General features: G+C 37.4%; 1 protein-coding gene and 1 non-coding gene across 2 annotated transcripts in view; both read right to left on the reverse strand.

Annotated features, from left to right (window-relative positions):
• Positions 1–4,518: 4,518 nt before the first annotated feature.
• The window catches only part of LOC124803016 (cilia- and flagella-associated protein 52-like), a 108,887-nt gene continuing 87,209 nt past the window's right edge, over positions 4,519–26,196 (reverse strand). The window contains exons 11-12 of the mRNA XM_047264122.1: positions 17,371–17,608; positions 4,519–5,082 (exon numbers count right to left, since the gene is read on the reverse strand). Of these exons, the coding sequence (XP_047120078.1) occupies positions 4,672–5,082; positions 17,371–17,608 (649 nt within the window). The 3' untranslated portion in view covers positions 4,519–4,671. The remainder of the gene's footprint in view (positions 5,083–17,370; positions 17,609–26,196) is intronic.
• On the reverse strand, positions 24,402–24,476 carry Trnal-caa. The gene has a single exon. It is a non-coding gene; the product is annotated as a tRNA-Leu (tRNA).

A 26,196-nucleotide genomic window follows, 5' to 3' on the forward strand; every position in this document is an offset into this window, starting at 1 on the left:
AGACATGAATAACTGCACTTAATCTAACCACTTCATTCTCAAAGCATATCTGTGTTGAATGTTCACACGAATCTGGCACTGATATGTGGAGAGTTGAAGTGGTTGCTTCTGTGTCATAGGACTGCTTTACAGCTTTAGATGGATTGTCGAATCTTTGTGGCAGTTTCCTTTTCATCGTCAGTTGAGGTGGCTTATTTGGGATGTCAAACAGTGTGGGGTACTGCACTCCACACGAGTTTATTATTGTCTGCGTTCATGAACTGGTTTTGTTCGAAATGTAGCAAGCAAAACCTAATATTATCATACAGGTAAACTGGGTCTTTTTTTATAAGGTCTTCTCGTCTGCTTTTAACTAGCCATTTTCTGCTCCTAAAACGAAACATTAATACACATGTAGTTTGCAAGTGAACCCTGACGATACAGTTTGGTAACATGGTGGTATATACCTCTCAGGATCCTTAGGAAACCTAAAAAAAGACAACTGTTGTGTCTTCTTCCAGTTGTTGATGCAATTTATTGCGCTACAAACGCTCCCGCTTGTAAAAACCATTGTACAAATCAAAATAAACAACCACTATTCGCGTTTACGATCGCGCCCACAGTTTAAGTTACTGGCCGCTTGGGGCGCTCCTGGCGCGGTAGGCAACAAAATCGAGGCGAAGTGTCGCGACTGTTATGTTAGACCGTGGTTTCACTTCATGCCTACTATCATTCCCGCCAACCCTTATGATCCATAGGGCTGACTGCACCAACATCAATTTAAAAGATTACAGAGGGTCTGTAATCACAGTTAAAGCATAATCGTGATTAAGCTGTGTCTGTGCTGCACCAGCGTTAAAAGCAGGTTAAAAAGCACATTTAGCTAACTGGAATTTGACCAGGGTTACCTCACTGTGTTACAAAGGAAAGCACACATTATACATGCAAAGATAATTTGATCTGTGCTACTTATGTACGCTTTTCGGATTGTTTACGTGAAGTGGGTATTGTGGCTATGTCACAGAGACCAATATTTTTCAAAATTTGAACTTGACATCATTCTCGATTGGTTGGCTCCCAAGCAGCAACATTAAGAGGGTAAAAAAATAGCAGTTCTACAGTCAGTGAAAAGTTGGGTGTCTGGGCAAATATAACAACACAGTTTAATTCTACTCGAGGAAATATTAAGTTTTATTTGTTTTGTAAATTAATAAATTTCTGTTAATACTGTATATGAAAACACTATTTCTCATGGTCCTTGGATTAACACTGCAAAAAAAAAGTCAAGACACACACGGAACACAAAGAGAGGTTAAAGTGTACCATACTTACAGTGTCGGTGGCAGTTTTGTTTGTGCTCATACTGGCAACTAACTTTAATTATGTATTTTATGGGTAACAGAAATGTCTATTCCCCTCAATCTGGTTCAGTTTTGCGAAGAATATCGCCATCAGTGCCCAGCATTTGATGGCCGCTTTCAACATGAGTACACCACGCAGATTCCACTAATACTGTCACTAAACTTTTACCCAAAAATAATACCATTGACTACAGAATGTAATCACTTCAGTTGTAACGCAAAGGACGCCTGAAAGATTGAGAACTTTGCTATGATACCATGAAAAGAAGGCTGAGGAAGGACTTAGCAGATGAGACAGGAAGGAGGAAGGCAGTAAAAAGAAAAACAAATCAACATGACGCAAAACTGCTGGAAATAGTTGGGTCGTCACTGAATCCTCTTGAAAACCCATTGATTCAGACTCACAATACAATGTCATAATGGATTTTAATGTACATGTGGTTCAAGAAGCAGCAGTTGAGGATGCCAGCAGTACCTCCATCCACAGTACTGTAATTAATTTTCAAGGAATGGAAAATGTAACACCACTTGAGATTATTGTGGATAATCCTGCAGAATCCTTCCTCCAAGCCTCAATTAGTGCAGCAGCACCATCTACATGGGATCAGTGACGAATGCTTCCAAAACACAAGGCAACTTGTTCATCTTCACTGGACAGTGTGCTGCCCAAGAGGGCTGAAGTACACAAGCAAGAGCTGGAAATGATGATAGCAGAGCACACTATGGAAATGAGGATCAAAAATTTAAAAATATTGTCACTCACAAAATGAAATACTGGAGGTGTAAAATGCAACTATTTAATTTTTTATATTTTGTCACTTCCATATCATTTTCAAGTTACTAATTTAATTGTACAGTAAGGCCTATGTCATTACAAATAAATTTACTGATACTGAAAATTTTACATTTGCGTTCAGTGACTACTTCAACATTTTGTTACTTGTGCACAACAATAATTTAATATAAAATTAATTACATGTGAAAGTGTTCATTAATTATAATGCAACAAACTACTCCCCCTGGCAAGTTGTCATCATGATACATTTGTTGACCGGGAGGCAACAGTTTGTTATCATCAATGTCTGCTTCCCTCTCAGTACGTAACAGCCTCAGCAGCTACGTAACTTCTGGATCTTCTGCTGGCTCTTCCCTGGTTGTGCTCCTTGCTATACCATGCAAGGCAGCTGTACTCACTATAACTGTCATTTTTTTGTGGGTGACACTTCATTCACATGGATAAATTGGAAACCTTCTCTTCCACAAACCCTACTGTCTCCCACAGTCTTCTTTATTGTAGTGTGAGACCTGTTGTAATGGCGGTCTGCTTCACTTCGTGGATTTAAAAGTGGCGTCAATAGGTTTGGTCTGCGTGCATTGCCACTGTCTCGAAGTAAGTGACCTATTGGTGTTTCTCCACTTTCAAAATGGGCTCAGCAAGTGCAGTTATAAAATACTGTACTGTTGTGCACAGAACCAGGCCACTGAGCCACAGTATCCTGTACTTATAAATTGTGGTCACTGATGGTTTATCAGTTAAATGAAAAACATTTTTCTATTGTGTAAAAGCGCTGCATTAAGTCCCCCAAAATATTGAACCCTTATCTGAGTACACTCCACTGTATCTATGACTCCAGGAAATCTAGCCAGTACGCTGAAACCATCTATCACACAGTGTAATGCAGTACGAGATGGAAACATTATGTATTGAGGTGACACTGCTGCAATGATCACCGATACATCACTAATAATGCTTTGCCATGTTGTACTACGTACATGAGCACTGTCACCAATTACTATATTAAATGTGCCCATTGCATATGCCCTTAATGTCATTAAAAGTTCGTCCATGGATGGGACCAGGTTATTTTGATAGTAGGAAATTGTAACCTATTGTATGTATGGCTTATTAACCACACACTGTTTCTTTTGAAAGACAAAATCTCTCCTCAAACTTCCTGTCTCCATAGTCTTCAAAAGTACTTCCCCTTATCACAAGTAAAACAATACAGTGACAATTTACATGGTAAATATACAACAATTCTTCATCCTTTATCCCATCCAAAACATCAAAATGTGCTGCCATAATTAAATCAAGATAATCAGCCTCTAGCCTCAGTTAACTTTAACCATGATTAACTCAATTAATTTTCAGTTTCCATGAGACATCTCCGTCACAGCACACGTCTCCACAAAATGTATATTTTCAGCATTTTACAAAATGATTTAACCCTTATCTGCACTCCTGTCGTTCAAGGGCTACTACCTTCTCCGCAAATCCAGTAGGTGAGCTCATTTTGTGTGTGTTAATGTGGTATGGTGCCTGTGCTGGCTGTTGGATGACATAACAAGACACCAGATAATAATAGCTCACTAGTGTCACAGGTGTGATGAGTGAGTTGGGATTGCAACCGCTAAAATAGAAACGTTTTTCAATGTGGTGAGATCTTTTCAAGAAATTTCAATCACCAACTTTCTCCTCTGAATGTAAAAATATTTTGTTGTTGCCAGTCTACAAATCACAGGAAAACAAAAGAAATTAGAGCTTCATCAGAAAGATTTAAGTGTTCATTATTCTCATGTACTGTTAGATAGTGGAACATTAGAGAAATAGTCTGAATAGTCTGAAGTTGGTTTGAAGAACCCCCTGCCAGTCACTTAAGTTTGAATTGCATAGTAGTCACGTAGTTATAGGTGTAGATTTTAAAATGTTTTACAATGAAGCCATACTTAACATCAGCTGGATCCAATGACACTTGTGTTTTATTCTATTACAACAAAGCTCTATATCACTCCTACCTTCAATTTTTGTAGTAATTTGTTAAATATGTCCATTTACATCATAGTAAAGGGTTAATAAACCCATAATTCTGCAACTGGTTGGCTGTTATATTCCAATCCTATCAAGTTTCTAAGTGCACCACTGCTGAAGTGCAACCATGTTTAAAATTCTGTTAATAATGAGTGAAGCGCAGTATATTACTCATTGAATTTACAGTTTATTTGGAAAAGAGAACTGTGGCGTTCCGTGAGTATTTGCAACAATTCTTATAAAATAAAAAATAAATAAATAAAAAGACAGATACCAAACTGGAGATATAATAAAATTTTGACAACTATCTGATTTGTATAAAACCAATATAGGTGTTTTTTATTTTATATTATTTGTAATTGTAGCTTTCATTGATTTGAACAATATATAATGCACAAAAACACGTTATGAATGAAAAGACGCATACCACTTGGCTAGTTATGTTGGTTCGATGAGCAAGTTGAACATGAAAGTGGAGGAGATGTAGCAGCTGAATGGAATGCCAGAGCTGGACGAACATCATTAATTGTTCTGTTTATTGAGTAATTGATTAGCTCTAGAAGAACATCCCTTCACTCCTTTGTTCCTTGTCTTCTGATCACTGGCATTAATGTTGTGTTCTATTGGTTTCTCAACTATCGATTTTAAATTACTCCGACCATTTTCCTTCATATGAGAGACGTTTTGTTGAGCCGCCTTTTTTGAGGTGACTTTGTCTTGGCTCCTAGAGCTGAGTGACGACATTCTGCTGGAAATGCTCTCTCTGTCAACATTATCATCTGGCCGAGAACGTGGGCACTTCCAGCAAAATATTCCTCCATCTGCACTCACACTCACAATGTAGCTACCATCGGGTGAAAAGCGAACAGCAGTTATGACTGCTGCATGCCCCCTGCCAATATCAGTTGAGATTCCTTCTTTGTACTTCCAAAGCTGAAATACATGATTTCGTATGACATAAGTTAGTATTTATGAGAACAAGTAAACTGCAGTGAAAAATATTTAACAGCCTTCACACACTGTAACTGATAGTCCACAAATTATTTATTACAGCAAAAAAGATGTCTGTTCAGCTTACCTAAAGTGCAAGAATAATACAGAATTGACAACAGAAACAAAGCCAGTCTATCATTACACAGAATTATTTTTCCCTGTGCAGAAAAGTCAATAGTAGATTAAGCAGTAATTTATTCATTCATTCACATATGCTTCATGTTCCACAAATATCATAAAGAAGGAATACCTCCAGGTTTGTGGAATGTGTCAAGGTATACATTAACATATGCCAAGCCACCATAGAAATTCAAGCTTTATGCTGTATTAAGAATACTGATTAATCTATCATTGATTATTTTTCTGCATAGGGATAAATAATTCTCTGTAATGAGAGATTGGTTTTGTTTCTGCTTTCAAGTCTGTATTGTTCTTGAACTTCATGTAAGCTGGAATGGCACTTTTGCTGTAATTAATAATTTGTGGGTATCAGTTACAGTGCATGATGGCTGTTAAATATTTTTCACTACAAACACTATAATGGTTAATGCTATTCACACTTATACCATCTAAATTTAATCCAGTAAATTAGTAAGAAAGCTACCATTTTGAAAAAAAGTATGTTTTATGATATAGCTGCTGCTTATCTGCTATTAGTGGCTTAATCTTTACTTGATTACAAAGTTTTTTTTTCAATGATAATATCTGTTTACTTCTGTAAATACTGAGTCGCAAGTTTGGGAATCCGTTCTTACAGATTAAAAAGATATTTTCTTTGAAAAATATTGTCCATTTTTAAGCTAGTTCCATTGCTCAAAGCTGGTTGTTGATCCACTGTTGGCTTTCTAGACCTATCACAGCTTCACTTGCATCAACTGTTGACTCTTATTTGCATTGAGATTGCTCCATCAGCAACCCAAGGAATTTACGGAAGACCTTGTGATGGTCTTTCTCAATATAGGAAAGGTATGTGATAACCTCTTTAGAAGGAAGGTCTAGGAATCACAAGAGAAGCAGGGAGTGGAAAAAAGAGACAACAGACAAAGTGAAGTAGATGTATTGAAGAAGTCTGAGTAGCGTGAAAGTGGGAAATGAAAGGATAGATTGGTTCCAGCAAACAAATGATGTAAAACAGGGCTGTGCATTGTCATATCTCCTCTTCATTGTGAGGTAATAACTAATGTCGCAGGAAAAACTGGAGAAGACAAGATGAAAGCAATGGTGTTTGCTGATGGCATGATGATATGGGTAAACAAGGATAGAGAAGATTCAGGGACAGCTGGATGCTTTGGAAGGAACTGTGAAATAGTATGGAATGAAATTTAATGTAAACAAATTTGAGGTCCTGGTTACAACTACAAAGAAATATGGTTCAACTAGTGTATTAAGGATTGGAGGTGGACAACTAAAGGAGGTGGAAAATGTCAAATGCTTGGGATGTGTGACAGAGGAAAATGAAAGAAATGAGAAGAATGTGGCAGACTGGCAGACGCATTCCTCGAGCAGTTATTAGCCTGGTAGGACAGGAGTAACAAGGAGAGACAGGATATGGAATGAAATGGTAAGAGAAATAGTGAAAGAGGAGAGCAGGATAGAAACATTGTGTATAATATGGTACAGGCACTTAAAGAGAATGGGAAATAAGAAGATTCCCAAGAAGATGCGTGATATGGAGATGTGAAGGAACAACCAACAGGAGGACAAAGGGATAGATGGCTGATAGGTGTGAAGGCGTGTGTTGTAAAAAGAGACAAGGCCTGGATCAGACTGACTACAGAAAGATGGTGGGAAAACAGCACAAGATGGTGAGGTTTACATTCCAAACAGACACAGCTTGGAGCTGGAAAGAGTTCAAGATGATGATGATGATGATGATGATGATGATGATGAGGAAGAAGAAGAAATACTGAGTCCTGTTTACAGTACATTATTACTTGTCACACAGCTTTATAAAAAAATACTGTTGCTTGCCAGAGAGCTAACAGTGCTTTTCAGTCAATGACTCCAAATATAAAGGTTATTTGCAGAAATAGTAGCTAATGATGTATGTTTTATAATTTCTTTTGAGATAGTATAGATTCCTAATTTCTTGGTTTATGTAACTGTGCGCTTATTGAGGATCTTATCAACAGAGTACACTCATTCTGAAACCTGGATCAAGAGGCAGTGTCTACCCAAAAGTTATTTGTGTCTGTTGTACTGTGATTATGTGTGCCACAGTTCAGCAGAAATCAATTTTTATTGTCAGCAACGAAAACCTTTAGGGTGTAAGTGTATTAGGACATGAGTGTAGGAATTCCAAGAGTCTTCAGAATCCTTCTGTGAGGTGTACTGTTACCTGCTATACACAACAATCACACTGCTCAATTCTGCTGAATGTGCATTAGAAAGAAATTGACATGGAATGTGGGATTGTTTGGGCCAGACTCAGTATCAGTGGTGAGCATAAAATAATAATTGGATCCTTCTATTGCCCACTAAGCTCATCTCGCTATGTAACTGAAAACTTTAGAGACAGCTTCAGTTTACTTATAAGTTCTCCAGTCATACTGTAATCATTGGTGGAGACTTAAATCATCTAAAAATTAATTGGAAAAAATACACTTTTGTTTGTGGTAGCTGTCATAATATGTCCGGTGAAATGTTACTAAATGCCTTCTCTCAAAACTACCTATAACAGACAGTTAGGAATGGCACTAATAATGAGAATTACTGGATCATATAAGCCTGACCTATTTGAAGACGACCACATCGAAAAAGCAGGATGGCGCCAGTAGGTCAGTGCAGTGTTGCATCGGTCTCAGTAGAAAAGCAATTTTATAATAACTCGTCGTGTAAAAAATGTAACTTTAGAGAAAACTTCAGTTTACTTATAAGTTCCCCAGTCATACTGTAATCATTGGTGTAGACTTAAATCATCTAAAAATTAATTGGAAAAAATACACTTTTGTTTGTGGAGCTGTCATAATATGTCCGGTGAAATGTTACTAAATGCCTTCTCTCAAAACTACCTATAACAGACAGTTAGGAACGGCACTAATAATGAGAATTGCTGGATCATATAAGCCTGACCTATTTGAAGACGTCCACATCGAAAAAGCAGGATGGCGCCAGTAGGTCAGTGCAGTGTTGCATCGGTCTCAGTAGAAAAGCAATTTTATAATAACTCGTCGTGTGAAAAATGTAAAAAACGTGTGATGGAGGGCATCCTATGTGCGAAGTGCAAGTTTTGGTCACATGAAAGGTGTGCGAACATAAACCTGAAGTTCGTAAATGATGATATTTGTTGGACCTGTGGTGATTGTGTGCGTGACAAACGTGAAGATCTTCTCAACATCGTACACACAAAAAAAGAAATTATCAAGTTATTAAATAGTGATATTGAAACTGTCAAGAAAGAAATAGTGTTCCTGAAACAAGAAAACAAAAAACTCTTAAATGAAAAAAGTTTGTGGTCTAGTGGAAACAGTGGCGTAAAATAGCCACATAACAGTGATATTGATATTGTTAAACGTGATCTGCAAACCAAAAAACTGTTATTTATAACGAAACGTAATATCGAACTCCGAATATGTCGAAACCACAAATAAATTTACGTGGACTGCTGTAGGCCTTAAGTCCAAAACTAGAACACGAAACCGTCAAGAAAGTAAAAAACAAAAACAAAGCACTAGAAATGGTGCGCCAGTTACACCGAATTAGTTTTCAGCACTAGACTCAGCCAACGAAGCAACGAAAGTAAATATAACGAACCCTCCGATAAAGGCCGAAACAGAAAAATTCTAACGCGTGGAAACACAAAAAAGTTATTAGGGCTACTGTATGTGGACAGCAACGGGAAAAGCCTTTCAGCTCCTGTTCATGAAGCTTTACACAATGAGTAATCTGTACTCGCAAAAGTTAAACCCGGAGCTACATTAAGCGCTGTAGTCGTGCATTTATCAGAAACAAATAATCTGAAAAAAGAGGATCACGTTGTAATCATTGGTGGCTCCAACTATGTTTATAAAAGCGAGAGCGAGTCAGCACTCACAGTTTTCAGGAAGTTAGTGCCAAAACTGTACAACACAAATGTTGTCGCGACATGATCTTCTGCAATGGTCGTGTGTTAATACAGGAACTGAGTGCTATAATTTAGAACTGCTGAAACTATGTAAGAAATTAAATCAGGCGCACTTCCTAAACATAAGCTAACTGCACCATGAAGAACATACCAGGCACGGACGTCACTTAAACAGAAATGAAAAGCTCAATTTAGTGAACCAGATAATGGAACTTTGTAAGGAGCTGCATAAAACCATTGTCCCAATCATCTAAGATTATAATCAACGAGTTTTATTAGGCTCAGTTTCATACAACACGCTTTTACTGAACTAAACTCCTTGGTCTGGAAAGAACAAAGAACCAACTTGGAAGTGAGTAACTTGTCATTACAGTGTAGTATTAAAGGCTTGTGTAATAACTCGACTGATTCAGAATACCATGTCACAAAGTTCTGTAAAATATCAGTGCCCTTTAGGATAATGCATCTAAATGTGCAGTATGGTATCTTAGGAATAAACTCAATTTGCTGCAAGTATTTGTGGTTGAGGATTCACCATACCCGATACCTGTTAGTAATTACAGAACATGGACTAAAAGACAATGAAATTGAGTATGACAAATTAGATGGTAGTGTTAGCAGATAGTTACTGCAGGCAACAACACAAAGGGTTGTGGCTATATTTGTAAATAAACATCTTCCATTTAAGAAAATCTCATTTGTTGAACAATAATGCAAAGAAGGAAGAATTGAAATGGCTGGAGTTGTGGTCCACATAAACACTCATTCAAGAAGGTTAGCTAAACATAAAGTTATTGGTATGTACCACCCACCTAATACAGATGTGTTGTACTATCTTGATAGACTTAACACGGCAATTAAGACAAAAATGCCCCACTGACCTTAGCGTAGTTGGAGATTTGAATATGGATGCTAACTCCACCAGTATAACCTACTTGAAAATAACAGATATATTAAACTCATATAATCACACAAATATAGTGAACTCTTGACACCAGAGTAACAGAGTCAAGCTCCAGTAAGATAGATTATGTAATAGTCAACAAAAACATAAAAGACATTGTTAACTTTCAAAGTGTTGATTTTTATTACTCAGGTGTTAGAATATTTAAGGTTAGCTGTACCAACAGCAACAAAGATAACTGAGAAGAAATGGATCCTGAATAGCACCAACATCAGTGCCTTCAAAACTAAATTAGCAGAGGAGAAATGGGACACTCTTTACCAAACTAAAGGGTCAGAAAGCAAATAGGAAAAATTTTATAGGACAGTGCTGAAGCATCTCAAAGAAATAAGCAGGTTACAAACCAAGTCTCATCTTGAAAGTAATACTAGGCTGAAACTTAAACCTAGGCTGATTAAGTTAAGGCAGAATATCTATGATCTTGACTGTTTATATAAGGAAACGAAGATACATACATTAAAGGAAAAGTACAATCAAGCCAAAGACCTTTTACACTTGAGGAAACAGATAAACAATGATACAATAGATTGTTCAGCCAACATAGGTAAGACATCCTGGAGACTAATCAATAAGCATCGTAAAGCCACCTGCAAGGAACAGAGTGAAGCAGTTAGCATTAGACACAAGGGCCACCTAGTGAAAGAACCAAATGAAGTATGTAATTTATTCAATAAGCATTGTATCTCTTCTTTTGACCAACCAGCCGCTATTTTAGATATACAGCTGGCACACCAAACAATGTCACAGATGGTATACAGCTCAAATTTATGGTGGTGAATCAACAGGAAATGTTTAACACGATACAAAAGCATCTGGATGGGATGGTATCTCAAGTGTAGTGTTAAAGAAAAGTGCCAATGAAATAACTGCACCCCTTACCTATCTTATTGGCTGTAGTATTTATGAAAATTTATATCCAAATGCCTTAAAAATAAGTGTAATACAGCCAATCCATAAGAAAGGAAATAAAGAAGAAGTTCCAAATCGTAGACCAATATCACCAATCCTTGCCTTCAGTAAAATATTTGAAACAGTTATCCTATCACAACTCACAACATTTTTCTCAAGACACAACATGCTTACCAAATCACAGTATGGGCTTAGGAAAGACCTAAGCACGGCCACTGCTGTTACCAGTTTCTTCCATGAAGTATATAACATAATAGAATGGGGTATGCACACAGCCAGAATATTTCTTGACCCGAGCAAAGCTTTTGACTCAGTAAACCATGAGCTTCTCTTAAAAAAACTGTGAGCATACAATATCAGTGATGCATAAATGAAACTTGTATCCACCTATCTGGTGAATTGGAAACAGTGTACCAAACTTACACATCAAATAGACAATAAGGTCTTAAATTTATGGTTCTAGGCGCTACAGTCTGGAACCGCGTGATTGCTACGGTCGTAAGTTCAAATCCTGCCTTGGGCATGGATATGTGTGATGTCCTTAGGTTAGTTAGTTTTAGTAGTTCTAAGTTCTAGGGGACTGATGACCTCCGAAGTTAAGTCCTATAGTGCTCAGAGCCATTTGAACCATTTTTATCTTAAATTTTAAATCCACAAGTGAAACAGTGACACAGGGAGTCCCTCAAGGCTCAGTTCTTGGACCTTCCCTCTTTTTAGCATATATTAATGACGTATGCCCCATTAACTCACACATTGTAAATTATGCTGATGACTCCTCAGTTTTATTTCATGGTAAAGATTGTGAGGAACTGAAATTTTCAGCAAGTAATGGGATACTAGAATTTTGTTCATATTTTCATGCACAAGGATTAAAGGTCAATGTAAATAAATCCCAGATGCTGATATTTACGTCTGCCAGCTCACACCACTCATGCCTAAATGAGGTATGCGGCATAGTGGCAGAAGAAGCAAATGAGTGTAAATTTCTAGGGGTCCATCTGGACTCAAACCTCCCTTGTATTAGCCACATTAATGCTGTATGTTAAAAAGTCAGCAATGGGCTGCATCATATTAACCAACTGTCCAAAATGCCGCTCACCCATGCACTTAAAACCGTGTATTATGGGACAATCTATCCCCATCTTAGCTACTGTATAGAAATATGGGGTTGTGCTGCATACATTCACGCTACTAATGCTACAAGAAAGAGGGTTTAGGATTGTACATGGAATAGGCTATAAAGACTCCTGCCGTGGTGTTTTTAGACAACACAAGTACTTCACCTTATACTCTTTGTATCTTTAAAAATTAATTACTTTTTCTGTCTCACAGAAAACTGAGGTAATTAAATGTAGTAATATATATGACCACGACACCAGGTCCAAAGAGAATTACTACTGACAAAGTGCAAGATTAAAAATGATGGACAAGAGCCCATATACTAAGGGACTAATATGGTATAATAAACTGCCAGAGTCAATGAAAAACAGTAATAAAAAGCAATTCAAATTAAAACTAAGAGAATTCTGAATTGAAAAGTGTCTCTATTCACTCAACGAATTTTAAATGGTTAAGTTTAAGAGCTGTAAAATAATGTATAAAAAATAATTGGCTGTATTAATATGTGTAAGATGTAATGTATTTTGACAAACATCAATTTAGTGTTGAATTACTACCTGTAAGGCTACAATATAAATACATTTTATGTTTGTAACTGTACTTGATGTTTGCAAAAGCCATCATATTGATGACTCCATGCAAAAGAATGTAAATAAATAAATAAAGTATCAGTGACCATTATTATTTTGTAGTAACAATAATTACCAAAATTACAAAGGACAATTACAACAAGCAGATAGATATAACTGTTCAGTAAACTAGATAAAAAAAAACACTAGTGTCATATCTCAGTGAGGAACTTGAAATGTTCAGCAAAGGGCAGGAGCATGTAGAGGACCTAAGGTTCAACTTTAAAAGAATTGTTGAACATGCTCTGGACAGATATGTACCCAATATAACAGTTCATAATGGGAATGAGTATATAATTTACAGTTACTGTAAAAAAACAGATTACTGCATAATACATGTAAAACAAAGTGTAATGCTATAGGTAGAGAGATATGAATGAAACACATTTGGCTGTCAAGAGAGCAATGCATGATGGCTTCAGTGACCATTGCAGCAGAATATTGTTGAAAGATATTTCACAAAACCCAAAGAAATTCTGGTCATATGTTAACACTGTCAGTGGCACCAGAGTTAATGTCCACTCCCAAACAAATTAGACAGGAACTGAGATTGAGGGTATCAAAGCAAGAGCTACATTTTGATACGTTCCTTTACAAAGGAAAACCCAGGTGAACTGCTCCAATTTAATCCTCACACCACTGAAAAGATGAATGAAATAATTGTTAGTGTTAGTGGTGTTGAGAAACAGCTGAAATCGTTAAAATCAAACAGAGCTTGATGGGATTTCTATCAGATATTATATTGGAGCTGCAGCTGTTAGCCCTATCACAGATCCTGAACAAACAACTGTGCCCAGCTATTGGAAAAAAGCAGAGGTCACACCCATCTACAAGAAGGGTAGTAGAAGTGATCCACATAATTAACTTCCAGTATACTTGACACTGATTTGTTGCAGAATCTTATAACATAATCTGAGCTCCAACATAATGAGGTATCTTGAACAGAATGACCTACTGAATGCCAACCACCATGGGTTCCACAAACCTTTATCGTGAAAAACCCAACTTGCACTTTCCTCACATGACATACTGGCAGCTTTGGATCAAAGCTGTCAGGTAGATGCAATATTTAGTGATTTCTGAAAAGCACACCTACAGTTATTGTCAGAAGTATGATCATATGGGAAATCAAGTAAAATTTTGTGACTGGACTGTGGGCTTTTTGATAGGGAGAACACAGTATGTTGTCTTGAGTGGAGAGTCTTTGTCAGATATGTAGAAGTAACTTAGGGTGTGCACCAGGGAAGTGTGCTGGGTCCATTGCTGTTGGTGTTGTATATTAATGACCTTGCATATAGTATTAATAGTAACCTCAGGCTTTTGCAGATGATACAGTTATCTGTGATGAAGTTTGGTCTGAAGGATCCTGAAGGATCCTTTTGGTCTGGAGGATATTCAGTCAGATCCGGATAAGATTTCAAAGTGGTGCAAAGACTCGCAACTGGTTTACATGTTCAGAAATGTAAAATTATGCATTTCACAAAACTAAAAATGTAGTATGCTATGACTATAATGTCAATGACCCACTGTTGGGATCAGCCAGTACCTGGTTGTATCACTTTGTAGGGGTATGAAATGGAATAATCATATAGGCTCACTTGTAGGTAAAGCAGATGGTAGACTTCAGTTGGTAGAGTACTGTGAAAGTGCAATCAGTCTACAGGGGAGACTGCTTACAAATCACTTGTGTGGCTGGTTCCAGAATACTGCTCAAGTGTGTGGGAATGTATACAGAGAAGTACAAGATGAATGTCAGAGGTTTGTTAGCTCCATGGAGAGTTTCACACAGATACTGAAGGAACTGATGTCACAGACTCTTGAAGATAGATATAAAGAAAGTCTCTTAACAAAATTTCAAGAATAGGCATTAAATGATGACACCAGGAATATACTACTACCCCTCTGTATTCCTTGCATAGGAGTCATGAGCATAAAATTAGAATAATACTGCAAGCACAAAAGCATTCAAACAATCATTCTCCCTGCAATCCATATGTGAATGGAATGGGAGGATCCTAATAATGGGTACAATAGGACATACCCTCTTCCATGCAGCTCACAGTGACTTCTGGAATATAGATGTAGTTTTGCTTTTGGTGCACTCTCACAGAATACAGTTCCATAAGGCAATAGGAGTAAAAACGATAGCAACCACAACCATGCAGCAGAGTGGTGGCCAATGGAAATAGAGGTCCTCATTAGAGGAAAACAAAATGCATTCCTTCAGTGGTTGAATAATAAATATGAAGAAACAAGATCAATATACAAGGAAAACAAGAATGAAGTGATGAAAAAAATAAGGATGGCAAAAAATGAAGCATGGAAAGAACATGTGCCAAGGTTAATAGCAAATTAGGATTTGGGAGAGCAAAAGAAGCATGGTCAGTATTAAAAGGGCTTCAACAGGGTACAAAAAACAAAACCAATCTCCAACTGATAACACAAAAAGAATGGGAAGAGTATTTCCAAAAATTATTAAATGAGGACAGAGAAGAATATCTAGAAGAAGGAACAGTGGAAGTAGATGGACATGAAGATGATGACATCCCGATTTTAGAAAGTGAAGTACTTCAGGCATTGAGAGCAGGAAAGAAAGGTAAATCACCTGGACCAGGCAATATCAATCTGGAGTGTCTGAAATATGGTGGTGACAAAATTGTGAAACTGGTACACCGTAAGACAGTTCTTCAACAAAACAATACATGGAGATTCAATACCCAACAAGATGAAGCTAAGTTACATTAATACCATATTTAACAAAGGGTATGGCAAAATTTGTTCTAACTATCGACAAATTTGTGTTACAAACACATTAATGAGAATTTTTGCGAAAGTAATTAAAAACAAACTGGAAAAAAATTTTAAAACCCAAGAAGAACAATGGGGTTTCATGGCTGGGAGATCATGTGCAGAGCATATTTTCACATTACAACAGATTTTGGAGAAACATAGGGAAAAATCAAAAAATATAGGATTAATTTTCATAAATCAAGAAAAAGCGTAGGCCTATGATACTGTTCCAAGAAAATTACTTTGGAGAGCACTACATATGGCAAACATAAACCCTTCCTTGATTAAAATAATACAACAGATGTATAAAGATAACATTTGCCAAGTGGAAATGGGCAATAAGCTTCCACAGAAATTTAGAACAAGCAAAGGCCTTTTACAGGGCTGTCCCATGTCACCATCATTACTTAAAACCTATATAGATATTAGCCTTAGAACATGGTCTCATAAATGTAATAGTATGGGATTTGAAATAAGAGATGGAGTTTACCTACATCATTTATTGTTTGCTGATGATCAAGTAGTCGAAGCACAAGATGGGGAGAATGCTAACTATATGTGCAATCAACTAGCAGTAGCATACAAAACTTGGGGCTTGTAATTACCAAAAAACAGAACACTTGACTAATGATTCAAATGAGCTATACATTGAAGGAAAGAAAAATCAAAAAGATAAACACTTTCTGTTATTTGGAATCCATTTTAGAATTGAGGGAAAATCAGAGTCAGAAATCAATAAAAGAATTAGTAGCAGATGGAAGGTCATTGGGATGCTTAACTCAGTCTTATGGAACAGAAATGTAATGAGCAGAACTGAAAAATTAATATACAAATCTATACTAGAGAGTGTGGTTCTGTATGGAACAGAGACCTGGACAATTAATCTGAAACACATTAAAAAATTACAAGCTCTAGAGATGGACTTCTGGAGAAGATCAACAAGACTCTCCAGAAAAGAGTAGATACGGAACACCAAAATAATAAGGAGAATGGAAATAAAAGAAAGAATATATGACATGATGGATAGGAAGAAATTACAGTGGTACGGGCTAGTATGGCGAATGGAGGAAGCCAGAATACCAAAATTGATGCTGGAGTGGGAACCGGAGGGGAGAAGAAGAAGAAGAGGACAACCTGTGACCACCTGGCTTCAAAATGTACAGCACACAATGCGGAGAATGGGTACAGAGGAAGAGGACACACAAAATCGAAACACCTGGATGAATATTTTGAAAATATAGTTTAAAAACCTTTATTCTGTGTGTAATAATTTCTGAATAAATTATTATGTTGGAGATAAGTCTCTGTAATAAGGGAAAGCTCAAAATAATAATAATAAGACATGATTGATAGCAATGTTTCGAAATATATTCTCCCTCATTTCCATGCCATTTTAAACAATCACATTACATGAAACAGTCTCTTATCCAAAGTGTAATGGCTAGTTTGATGGAGCTACCTAATTTTAGATTATTTTGCAATGAATGCAAATACAATATGCCTAAGTGGAAGTACTAACCGCAAGAGAGTATAAGTGATGTACAAAGGGTAAATGATAGTGACTGAAAAAAGTGAAAGAGAATGGAATAACTCATTAGGCTAAGGAAGGAAGCATTCTTTCATGAATTCCAACAGGAAGATAAGAAAAACAAAATGAGGAACATGAACAATAAAATATTTAAAAATTCTGATCTCTCTAGAGGAAATATAATGTTTGATACTTCTACAAAATTTCAGAATATAGGTGTACCAACCTTAACATACATATCACTACTTGATGTGACAATTGATTTTCCATCTGGAGAAATATCAAGTGAGGTCAAGCCCGATGATATTGAACCTTCAAGTGTCCGTATCAGTGAGCCATCAAAAACTTCCCAATAACAGATCTTGCGATCAGCTCCTACTGTAATGACCTGGACATCACTTGGTATGAAACGTGCACACAGGAATTCTGAATTTGCACTAAGGACTTGTTTTAGAGTTAGGCACCTGCAACAAACTTTGCATGTTAGGAAGATAATTAAATTCCATATGAACAAGGTTTAATATTCTGGTAAATACAATAAAGTGTAGGTCATAGTGAAAGACCAGTTGGGTGTAGTGAAGCTGTGACAGGTATAATTCATGGATAAAAAACAACTTCATACAAGTAAGTGAAGTGGCTGCCCACCACTAAATGGTCATATTTAATCAACAACATAATGCTCTGTAACTGCCCACCAAGTGTGATTGCTGCAAGTCCTGTGAGAGGAATGGACATTAGTGATTGGAGTTCATGTCATATTTCATGCCTTAACATAGTCTATGCCACTGATAATGTATCCTGAAAGAGATATAAAATAAGAGCCACAGTTTTGTCCATCATGGACATGTACTTCAAATTTAATCACTCATTAATCTGCATAATCTTGTTTATTTTTAAAATTGTCATGTCTAACAACTCCAGCATTTAGTTATTAGGAACATTTAAAAAATAGAACCCAGGAAGAAAGTAGGCCTACTTGGCCAATTATTCTAATGTAGACTAGCAATAGAAAATCCTGTAATTTAGTTGAAACTGCTTAACAATAGATCTGTCTGGATTTCAGTTTATACGTCTACTGAACAACATGTGGATTCGGTATTATCCTAGCATTTGGTTCAATGATGGAGGCAGTTAGGGACCTAATATCACATAAATGCAAATAATGCAAGTAAATTAAGTAAGATAATTTTAAAATAATAATTATTACTTCTATATCTCAAATGTGTGACCTCCTTCATACCATGCCTGACAAAAGAAGTGAACCACACAGAAGACTTGATGAGATGTCAATATCACTTCATATACACACACACTATCAGCAGGTATATGAATGACTAAAGTTATAATTTTCTGTGACAGATAAAATGGTCACCAGGTTGTGTTAGTGTTGTTCATGTCTAATGTTGTTTCCAGGCCTGATGAGGCATGTAAGGGGTATGAAACAGTGAGATATTGAGTGAGCACTGTAGAGGGCACAGGATGCGTGTTGAACATGTGATATGGTGTTATCAGACCCAACAGTTTAAAAGAGTCCTCACTATGGTTCTCCATTTGGTTGGCCAGTCAAATAGTGCAGTATCCAGACTTGTTAAATGTACAGATGTGACAGTGACCCAATGTTGGACTGCATGGAAACATGAGGGCAAGCCTACTTGTCAAGATTCTGGTCAACCATGTTGACCATCACAAGGGATGATCACTGTACTGGACACCAAGCACATCATAATCCCTTCACATCTTTGCCTGTCATCCAAAAAACAATAAACGCCCTGCAACATTCTGCATCATCTTGCACCATCGATCAGAGACTAACAGCAGTTGAACTAAGGAATGACCATCCAATGCATAGAGTTCCTTTAACACCACAATAAAAATGGTTGTTTGGAGTGGTGACACGACTGGGAGGATTCGAGTGCTCATTAATGGTGCTGCATTGTATTCAGTGATAAATTATATTTCTGCACTAAGCCAGCTGGTTGTGAGTATGGCAGCAACTTGGGGAGAGGTCCCGTTATTTCATTGTTTTGGAGAGCACAGCAGTGTTAAACCTGTCATCATGATGTGAGAAGCCATCGGGTATGATTTTGGGTCAGGGTTGGTAGTGATTAAGGGATTTCATATGGCACAACAGTACATCATCGGCATCATGGGCTCTTATGTGTTACCTTTTATGCAACAGTATTATGGTGCCATTTTTCAACAGGACAATGTTCACCCATACATGGCACTTGTCTCTGAAATGTCTGCATGATGTTGAGATAGTACTGTGGTCAGGAAGATCCTCAGATCTGTCCCAGATAGAACATGTGTGGGATCAGCTTGGATGTCAACTCCATCCTAGCGCCAGTGTCCAGGATGTTAAGAACCAGTTAAGACAGTTGTGGGCCAGCTTACCATAGGAGAGAATACAACAGCTTTATTACATCCTTCATAGCCAAATCAGGGCATGCATCCAGGGCAGAGGGCATGCAATGTCATAATGATAAGTGGGCAAGCATGCTCATTGTCGAGGTTTGGTCAAACACGTCTGACCCTCATAGGGTCCATTGTTACTAAGTACCATTACTTCAGAATAGTATAATGTATAACAGTGAACCTGTAAAAAATAAACCAGTTGCTGATTGTAGTCATCAGCTGATTAACATCAGTCATAGTTCATAAATTTATGGTTTCATGATGGTTTGCCATAAATTCTCCATCAGTGTTATATACACAATTAATATGCTACATGATAATTCAGAAATGTTTAGTTAGTCAACAAAATGACAATTATTCCAGTATAGCTGGTTTTGGTCACTGCATAAATTATTTTTGGATTATATTATGGCCACAGAAGTATATTAACAAATTACTCCATTTTTAACAAAATACTACATCAAAACTGATGGTTAAATCGATCTTTCCCTCAGTAGCTAACAAGGAGAACTTAACATAAGTCATTCTCTGTCACAATCAAAACTTCATAGAGTGAAAGAAGGGTGAAAATAAAGGGACACACATTTTGACTTAGGAGCAAACACCCAATAGTTTCAAACAAAATGATGGTTACAGTTTCAAAATGACTGCAACAGTCTGCTTGCACAGTATCATAACAAGTGAGTCAGTAGGGCACAGATCAGGCTAAGTTTTCAAATTTTTGTGATCTGTGTTCATATCCATCTGTGTGCTTTTTTTATCACAGAAATATGTGGGATCATGAAGCACAGTGATTTACTGAGAAAAGAAATAGGCATTTAAAATCTTATTAAAATAGTTTATTAACAGTAATGGAAAACAAAAAAACATATAAATTCTATAAAGAGTGTTCAAATGGAAAGGTACAAAATGTTATAAGAACCAGATCAGGTGCAATTTTCATATGTTTCTTTGGGATAACATAGTGAGACACCTTCGGACAAACCAGAGTCAAAGCAGGACAGCATGCAATAGAAGCATGCATCATCACCTCCCCATAAAAGATTCAAAGCTGTGCCCTCAGCATGAAGCTGATGCTCAGCATCTTTCTCAATGTCTGAGGTCCAATACGTATCGAATTCCTTCAGCATGGATAAACCATTGACAGTGACATGCACTCTGAGACAGTCCATAGCCTACGGAAGTCCATTAAGAGCAAATGGCCTGGGCTTCCCATGGAAGGACCGATTTTGCTCCATGATAACATGTGTCCACACTTCTCCATTGTCACACAAAGTGTAATGGCCAAGTTCCAGTGGGAACTGCATGAGCATCCACCCTACAGCCCAGACATGTTGTCTGGTCACAACCACATGTTTGGTCCAGTAAAAAAAATATGGCAAAGAGAAGTGCTTCAACTTGGATGACAAATTGAAGGACACAGTGGAGGACAGGCTCTTGTCAGAACCAGAAGAAATTCTGGGAACAGTGAATCCTTCAGCTTGTGAAACAGTGGAATAGTTGTGCTCAGGCCTCTAGTGATTACTTTTGAATAAAGACTTCAGTTATGCTCACAGTGTTGTTTTGTAGTTTTTCTCTTGAATAACACTCATCACATTAAATTTCCTTTTATGATGGATGTTTAGCAATAAAAACATGTATTAACATATTTGTTAAAGGGAAGACACTTTTGTCGACCTGCAATGTGTACATTTATTGACAAATGAAGAATTACATTTTCTGATTGCCCAAGTGTCCCTTTCCTGTCACACAGCAGAGGGAAATCACGTGTAGAAGTGATTTAATTAAAATATGCAACTTGACCATCAACTGCAGGCTCCAAGTTTTGAGCAAATGCTTCAATATGCCTAGTCTGGCACGAAATTATCACCAGATCATGAGGTACCTAGCAACGTTAATGAGGCTGCTTTACCTTATGATATCCACACTAAAAAATCTGACTGTGGCATATATGCTTCCACATATTGCTTGAGGTGGTCTGAATTTTATGCTATGAATGTTTTTGTGATAGATATAACCCTGGTATATGCATTGGTTCTCTTGAAGTATGAAAGTAAAAAATTAAAGTAAAGATTGAAGCACTAGAATTTATATGTTTTTCACTTACAGTTATTGATACAACATTTGTGATGATAAAATCTATTCTTAATAATATTTGAAATGTTTATTTCTTTTGTCAATAATTCCACTGTATTTCATGTCACAAAAATTGTTGATGACACATACTTCTGCAACAACAAATGACTATTAAAAGAAGAAAAAATATTTGTGTGTGTGTATTGGGGGGGGGGGGGGGGGGGGAGGGGGGCAAAACTTTGAAACCATGCTGTAAACCCCTACACTACTAAAGAAGCACTTGTTCTCCCACTTTGCAAGCAGTCATTTTCTCTGAAACTATTGGGTGTTGGCACTCAAGACAAGATAGGTGTCCGTTTATATTTTCATCCTATGTAATTTTGACTATGTCAGAGAGTGAACTATGGCCAGTTCCCCTCATAAGTGTACATTGCCTTTTTTCAAGGGGTGCTAGTTTCACAAGATATGCAGGACAGCTTCTATGAACTTTGGGAAGTAGGAGACATGTAACGGCAAATATGAACCTATGAAATTGGTTTGTGAGTCTTTCCTTGATAACTCAGTAAGAGAATTGCTTACAAATAGCAAGGTTGTGGGTAGGAGTCCTGTTCCAGCACACTGTTTTAATTTGTCAAGAAATGTCAAAATTGTTATAGGCAAGAGAACATGCAAAAAATATACTGTTATGGCTAATAATATTTGAAGATGCTTGCTGTGATGAATGAAACTGGTTATACAGTGCAATAATTATTTATTTCTGGAAGATTTGGTGAGTGGCATCATATATTGAAGTTTGATGTCTTCAATTAGGAATGTCTCTCTCACTAGTTGGTACACTAGTCTAGATCTTATTGTCTTTGAGAGACCTAGTGCTCTTTTTAGATAATTTGATTTTACCTTTTCTTGTGTTTCTAGATTTTTTCTGTCAGGTGGTTCCATACAATCTCTATCCCATAGGCCAGGATTGGCAAGATTTTTGTGATGAATAATTTCATGGCCATTTATAGACTGAGTAGGTGGATGTTTTTGATGTCCTGTATTGCTATTATTGATTGGGCTGTACATTCTGTTGTATGTTTTGTGAAGCATTTGGCTGTTGGTTGCAATGTTACCCCTAGGTATTTAATGTCTGATGAGATTTTTATTTTTTGTCCTCTGATGTTGATTTCTGCATTCTTGAGTGTTTTGCCTCCTTTTCTGAAAACCACCATTTCGGTCTTTGTTATGTTTATGTGTAGTTTGTGTTCACTGCACCATTCATCTATTTTCTCAATGATTTTATGCAGCTTCTGTATATCTGTTGATCCTACTGCTATGTTGTCAGTGTATGCATATATGTGTACAGCTTCTTCATATATTCCAGTTCACAGTACTTCTTCAGTGGCAAGAATGTACAGCAAAGGGCTCATTGAGTTACCCTGTAAGACCCCGTTTGATTGCAAAATGAGGTTCGAAAAAGAGAGGTTGTCTGATATTGTTATTAAGTTGTATTCGAGGATTGACTTGCTTATTCTTGTCCATACGCTATCTTCTCCCATCAGTGTTGATCTTCCAAATCTGAAGCCCATTTGTGGTTCTGGGAGGTGACTGTCCATGCAGGCTTTGATTTTTTTGTGCGATTATCTTTGAAAACATCTTGAACTGAGTATTTTGAAGAGCTATGCCTCTGGTACTTGTTTGTGTCTGTTGGGTCTCCTCTACCTTTGTAGAGAACTTTTATTATTGAGTGTCTCCATTGGGTCAGAATTCTTCCAAATTCCAGGCATTTGTTGAATAGTTTGATCCATAAGTGTTGGAGAGCCTCTTTCGCATCTTGTATATGTTCATTATATATATTATCGGGTCCTGCTGCTTTCTTGTTCTTTAGTGTTTTTTTTTTTACTTCTTTTACATCTTCTTCATTTAGAGGTTCCCAAACATTGTCTTTTTCCTTTGTTTGATGTTGTTTCTCTTTCTTTGGCGGCGTTTGGATTCTTCATTTGTTCAGTATCTTACTGAAGTGGTCTTTCCATTCCTTCATGTTTATATTTGGTGTATGAGCCTGTTTTCTTGGTCTTGATACTATGTATGGGTCTTTTGCTGCTTCATCCACTTCTCTTTTTGCCTCTTTTTCTATGTATTCCTTTTATTCTCTTCTATTAGTTTTTGGTAGATTTTCCTCTCTTCTGCATATAGTTTGCGTGTTTCCTCATGGTGCCGGTTTCTTAATCTGTGGAGCATTCTTAGATCAGCGTTCCTTTTGCTATAGCATTCAGCATCAGACCATCTTTTTGCCATCCTTGTTTTTGGGTTTGTTTGTATCACTGAATTTTGTTCTTTTTGTTTGTCAATCAATTTATTATTAATCCTTAAAGTCAATCTATTTAAGAAACTGAAATTTCTTAGATAAGCAACTTCTTTTTCAAATTTCAAGAACATAGCTAATAATGATAGTTAGTGCACTGTAGCTGCATGTGTCATCTTTCTCTTACCCCTCCAGTTCTGAGTACAGCCCACATCATTGAATCTTTTAACTATTTCTGTACAAAAATATGTTATAGACTTGACCACTATGCATTTAATAATGTGTGGCATGTGATATAATTATTATTGTAGTTGAAAAATGCAATGTAAGCAGAAATATTTACGATAAACATGATTTCTTGCCATTTTTTAGAAGTGTATATGAAGAATCATGAAAGCCAGATCATATTTTTCCAAAAAATTTCACCTGCACAGCTTAAAGACATAACCCATCTCTGAAACTTCCTGGCAGATTAAAACTGTGTGCCCGACCGAGACTCGAACTCGGGACCTTTGCCTTTTGCGGGCAAGTGCTCTACCAACTGAGCTACCGAAGCACGACTCACATCCGGTACTCACAGTTTTACTTCTGCCAGTACCTCGTCTCCTACCTTCCAAACCTTACAGAAGCTCTCCTGCGAACCTTGCAGAACTAGCACTCCTGAAAGAAAGGATATTGCGGAGACATGGCTTAGCCACAGCCTGGGGGATGTTTCCAGAATGAGATTTTCACTCTGCAGCGGAGTATGCACTGATATGAAACTTCCCGGCAGATTAAAACTGTGTGCCCGACCGAGACTCAAACTCGGGACCTTTGCCTTTCGCGGGCAAGTGCTCTACAAACTGAGCTACCGAAGCACGACTCACGCCCGGTACTCACAGTTTTACTTCTGCCAGTACCTCGTCTCCTGTAAGGTTTGGAAGGTAGGAGACGAGGTACTGGCAGAAGTAAAACTGTGAGTACTGGGCGTGAGTCGTGCTTCGGTAGCTCAGTTGGTAGAGCACTTGCCCGCAAAAGGCAAAGGTCCCGAGTCCGAGTCTCGGTCGGGCACACAGTTTTAATCTGCCGGGAAGTTTCATATCAGTGCACACTCCGCTGCAGAGTGAAAATCTCATTCTGATAACCCATCTCTATTTACTAAAAAATTTAGTTCCTTTTAGAGTTAGCCTTTTCAATCTGACTGTTGATCTAAATGTACCAGGTCAGCACAGAGAATACAGGGAACCAATCAGTTTCTTGCACATTCTCCACACTATATGCCACTCAATTTTTCTTAAGGGTCATAATAAAAGAGGAAGTGTACCATCATAAACCACATAAGCTGGGCACACTTTGAGACAAGATTCAATCAGTGAACACCGAAAATCCACTGAACACTTTGGCAGAAGCTATGGAACAATGGTGAAGGCCAACAATTTGAACATTTCCATTAGGCATAAATCAAAATATTTAGGTTAACCCGGATGGTACACTTGTAGATACACAAATGAATTTTCTATGACATTTTTATGCTGCATCGTGGAGTTTCTGAAAGATTATACTTCAGATATAAATTGAAATATGTAGTTCTTCCAGAAATATAACTACACCTTTACAGACACACTGTGACTTGCCAAGATAGACTAGAAAGATATACCGTATATACTCTAATAATCCGTGCCCTCGAATAATCTGCACACCCCAATTTTGAGGAAGAGGAAAGAAAAATTATTTTTTGCTTTAATTTGTTTTATTTACAAAAAAACATTGTTCCAACATTATGATGTGTTCAAAAGTATGTGTAATAACTACTGGTTTGAAGCAACGCTGCTGTACAGGTTGATACATCGTTACAACACAACCGATACAGTGGTGCGCAGCTGGCCAGCTGGCGGGCGGGCAGCCAGCGGCATCCAGCTGGCCGGCTGGCCCATTAGACAGGCGGGCGGCCGGGGAACATTATCACCGCCAGCCGGGAATCTACGCGTACCTAAAATAGCAAGAAAAGAAATGTGAATTATCTTGTTTAAGAATTTGTTAATATGGTATGTGCAATAAAATATTTTAGTCAATACCAGTATGTTTCCTCTCTTACCACTCTATTCATCACTTTCATCATCATCACTAGTGGGAGAATCATTGTCGTCTTCACCACCTTCCCATAGAGCGTCGTCCTCTGTTCCATCCAGTAAATTTGTGATATTTTTTGAAGGATTTTTCCACCAGTGGTTGTGGAATGGAGTCCCATGCACTTTTCACCCATTCACAAATCTGGGACAAATCTGGTTTACAGTGCAG

Source organism: Schistocerca piceifrons, chromosome 6, assembly GCF_021461385.2.
Source record: "Schistocerca piceifrons isolate TAMUIC-IGC-003096 chromosome 6, iqSchPice1.1, whole genome shotgun sequence".
Classification (NCBI taxonomy): Eukaryota; Metazoa; Arthropoda; class Insecta; order Orthoptera; family Acrididae; genus Schistocerca; species Schistocerca piceifrons.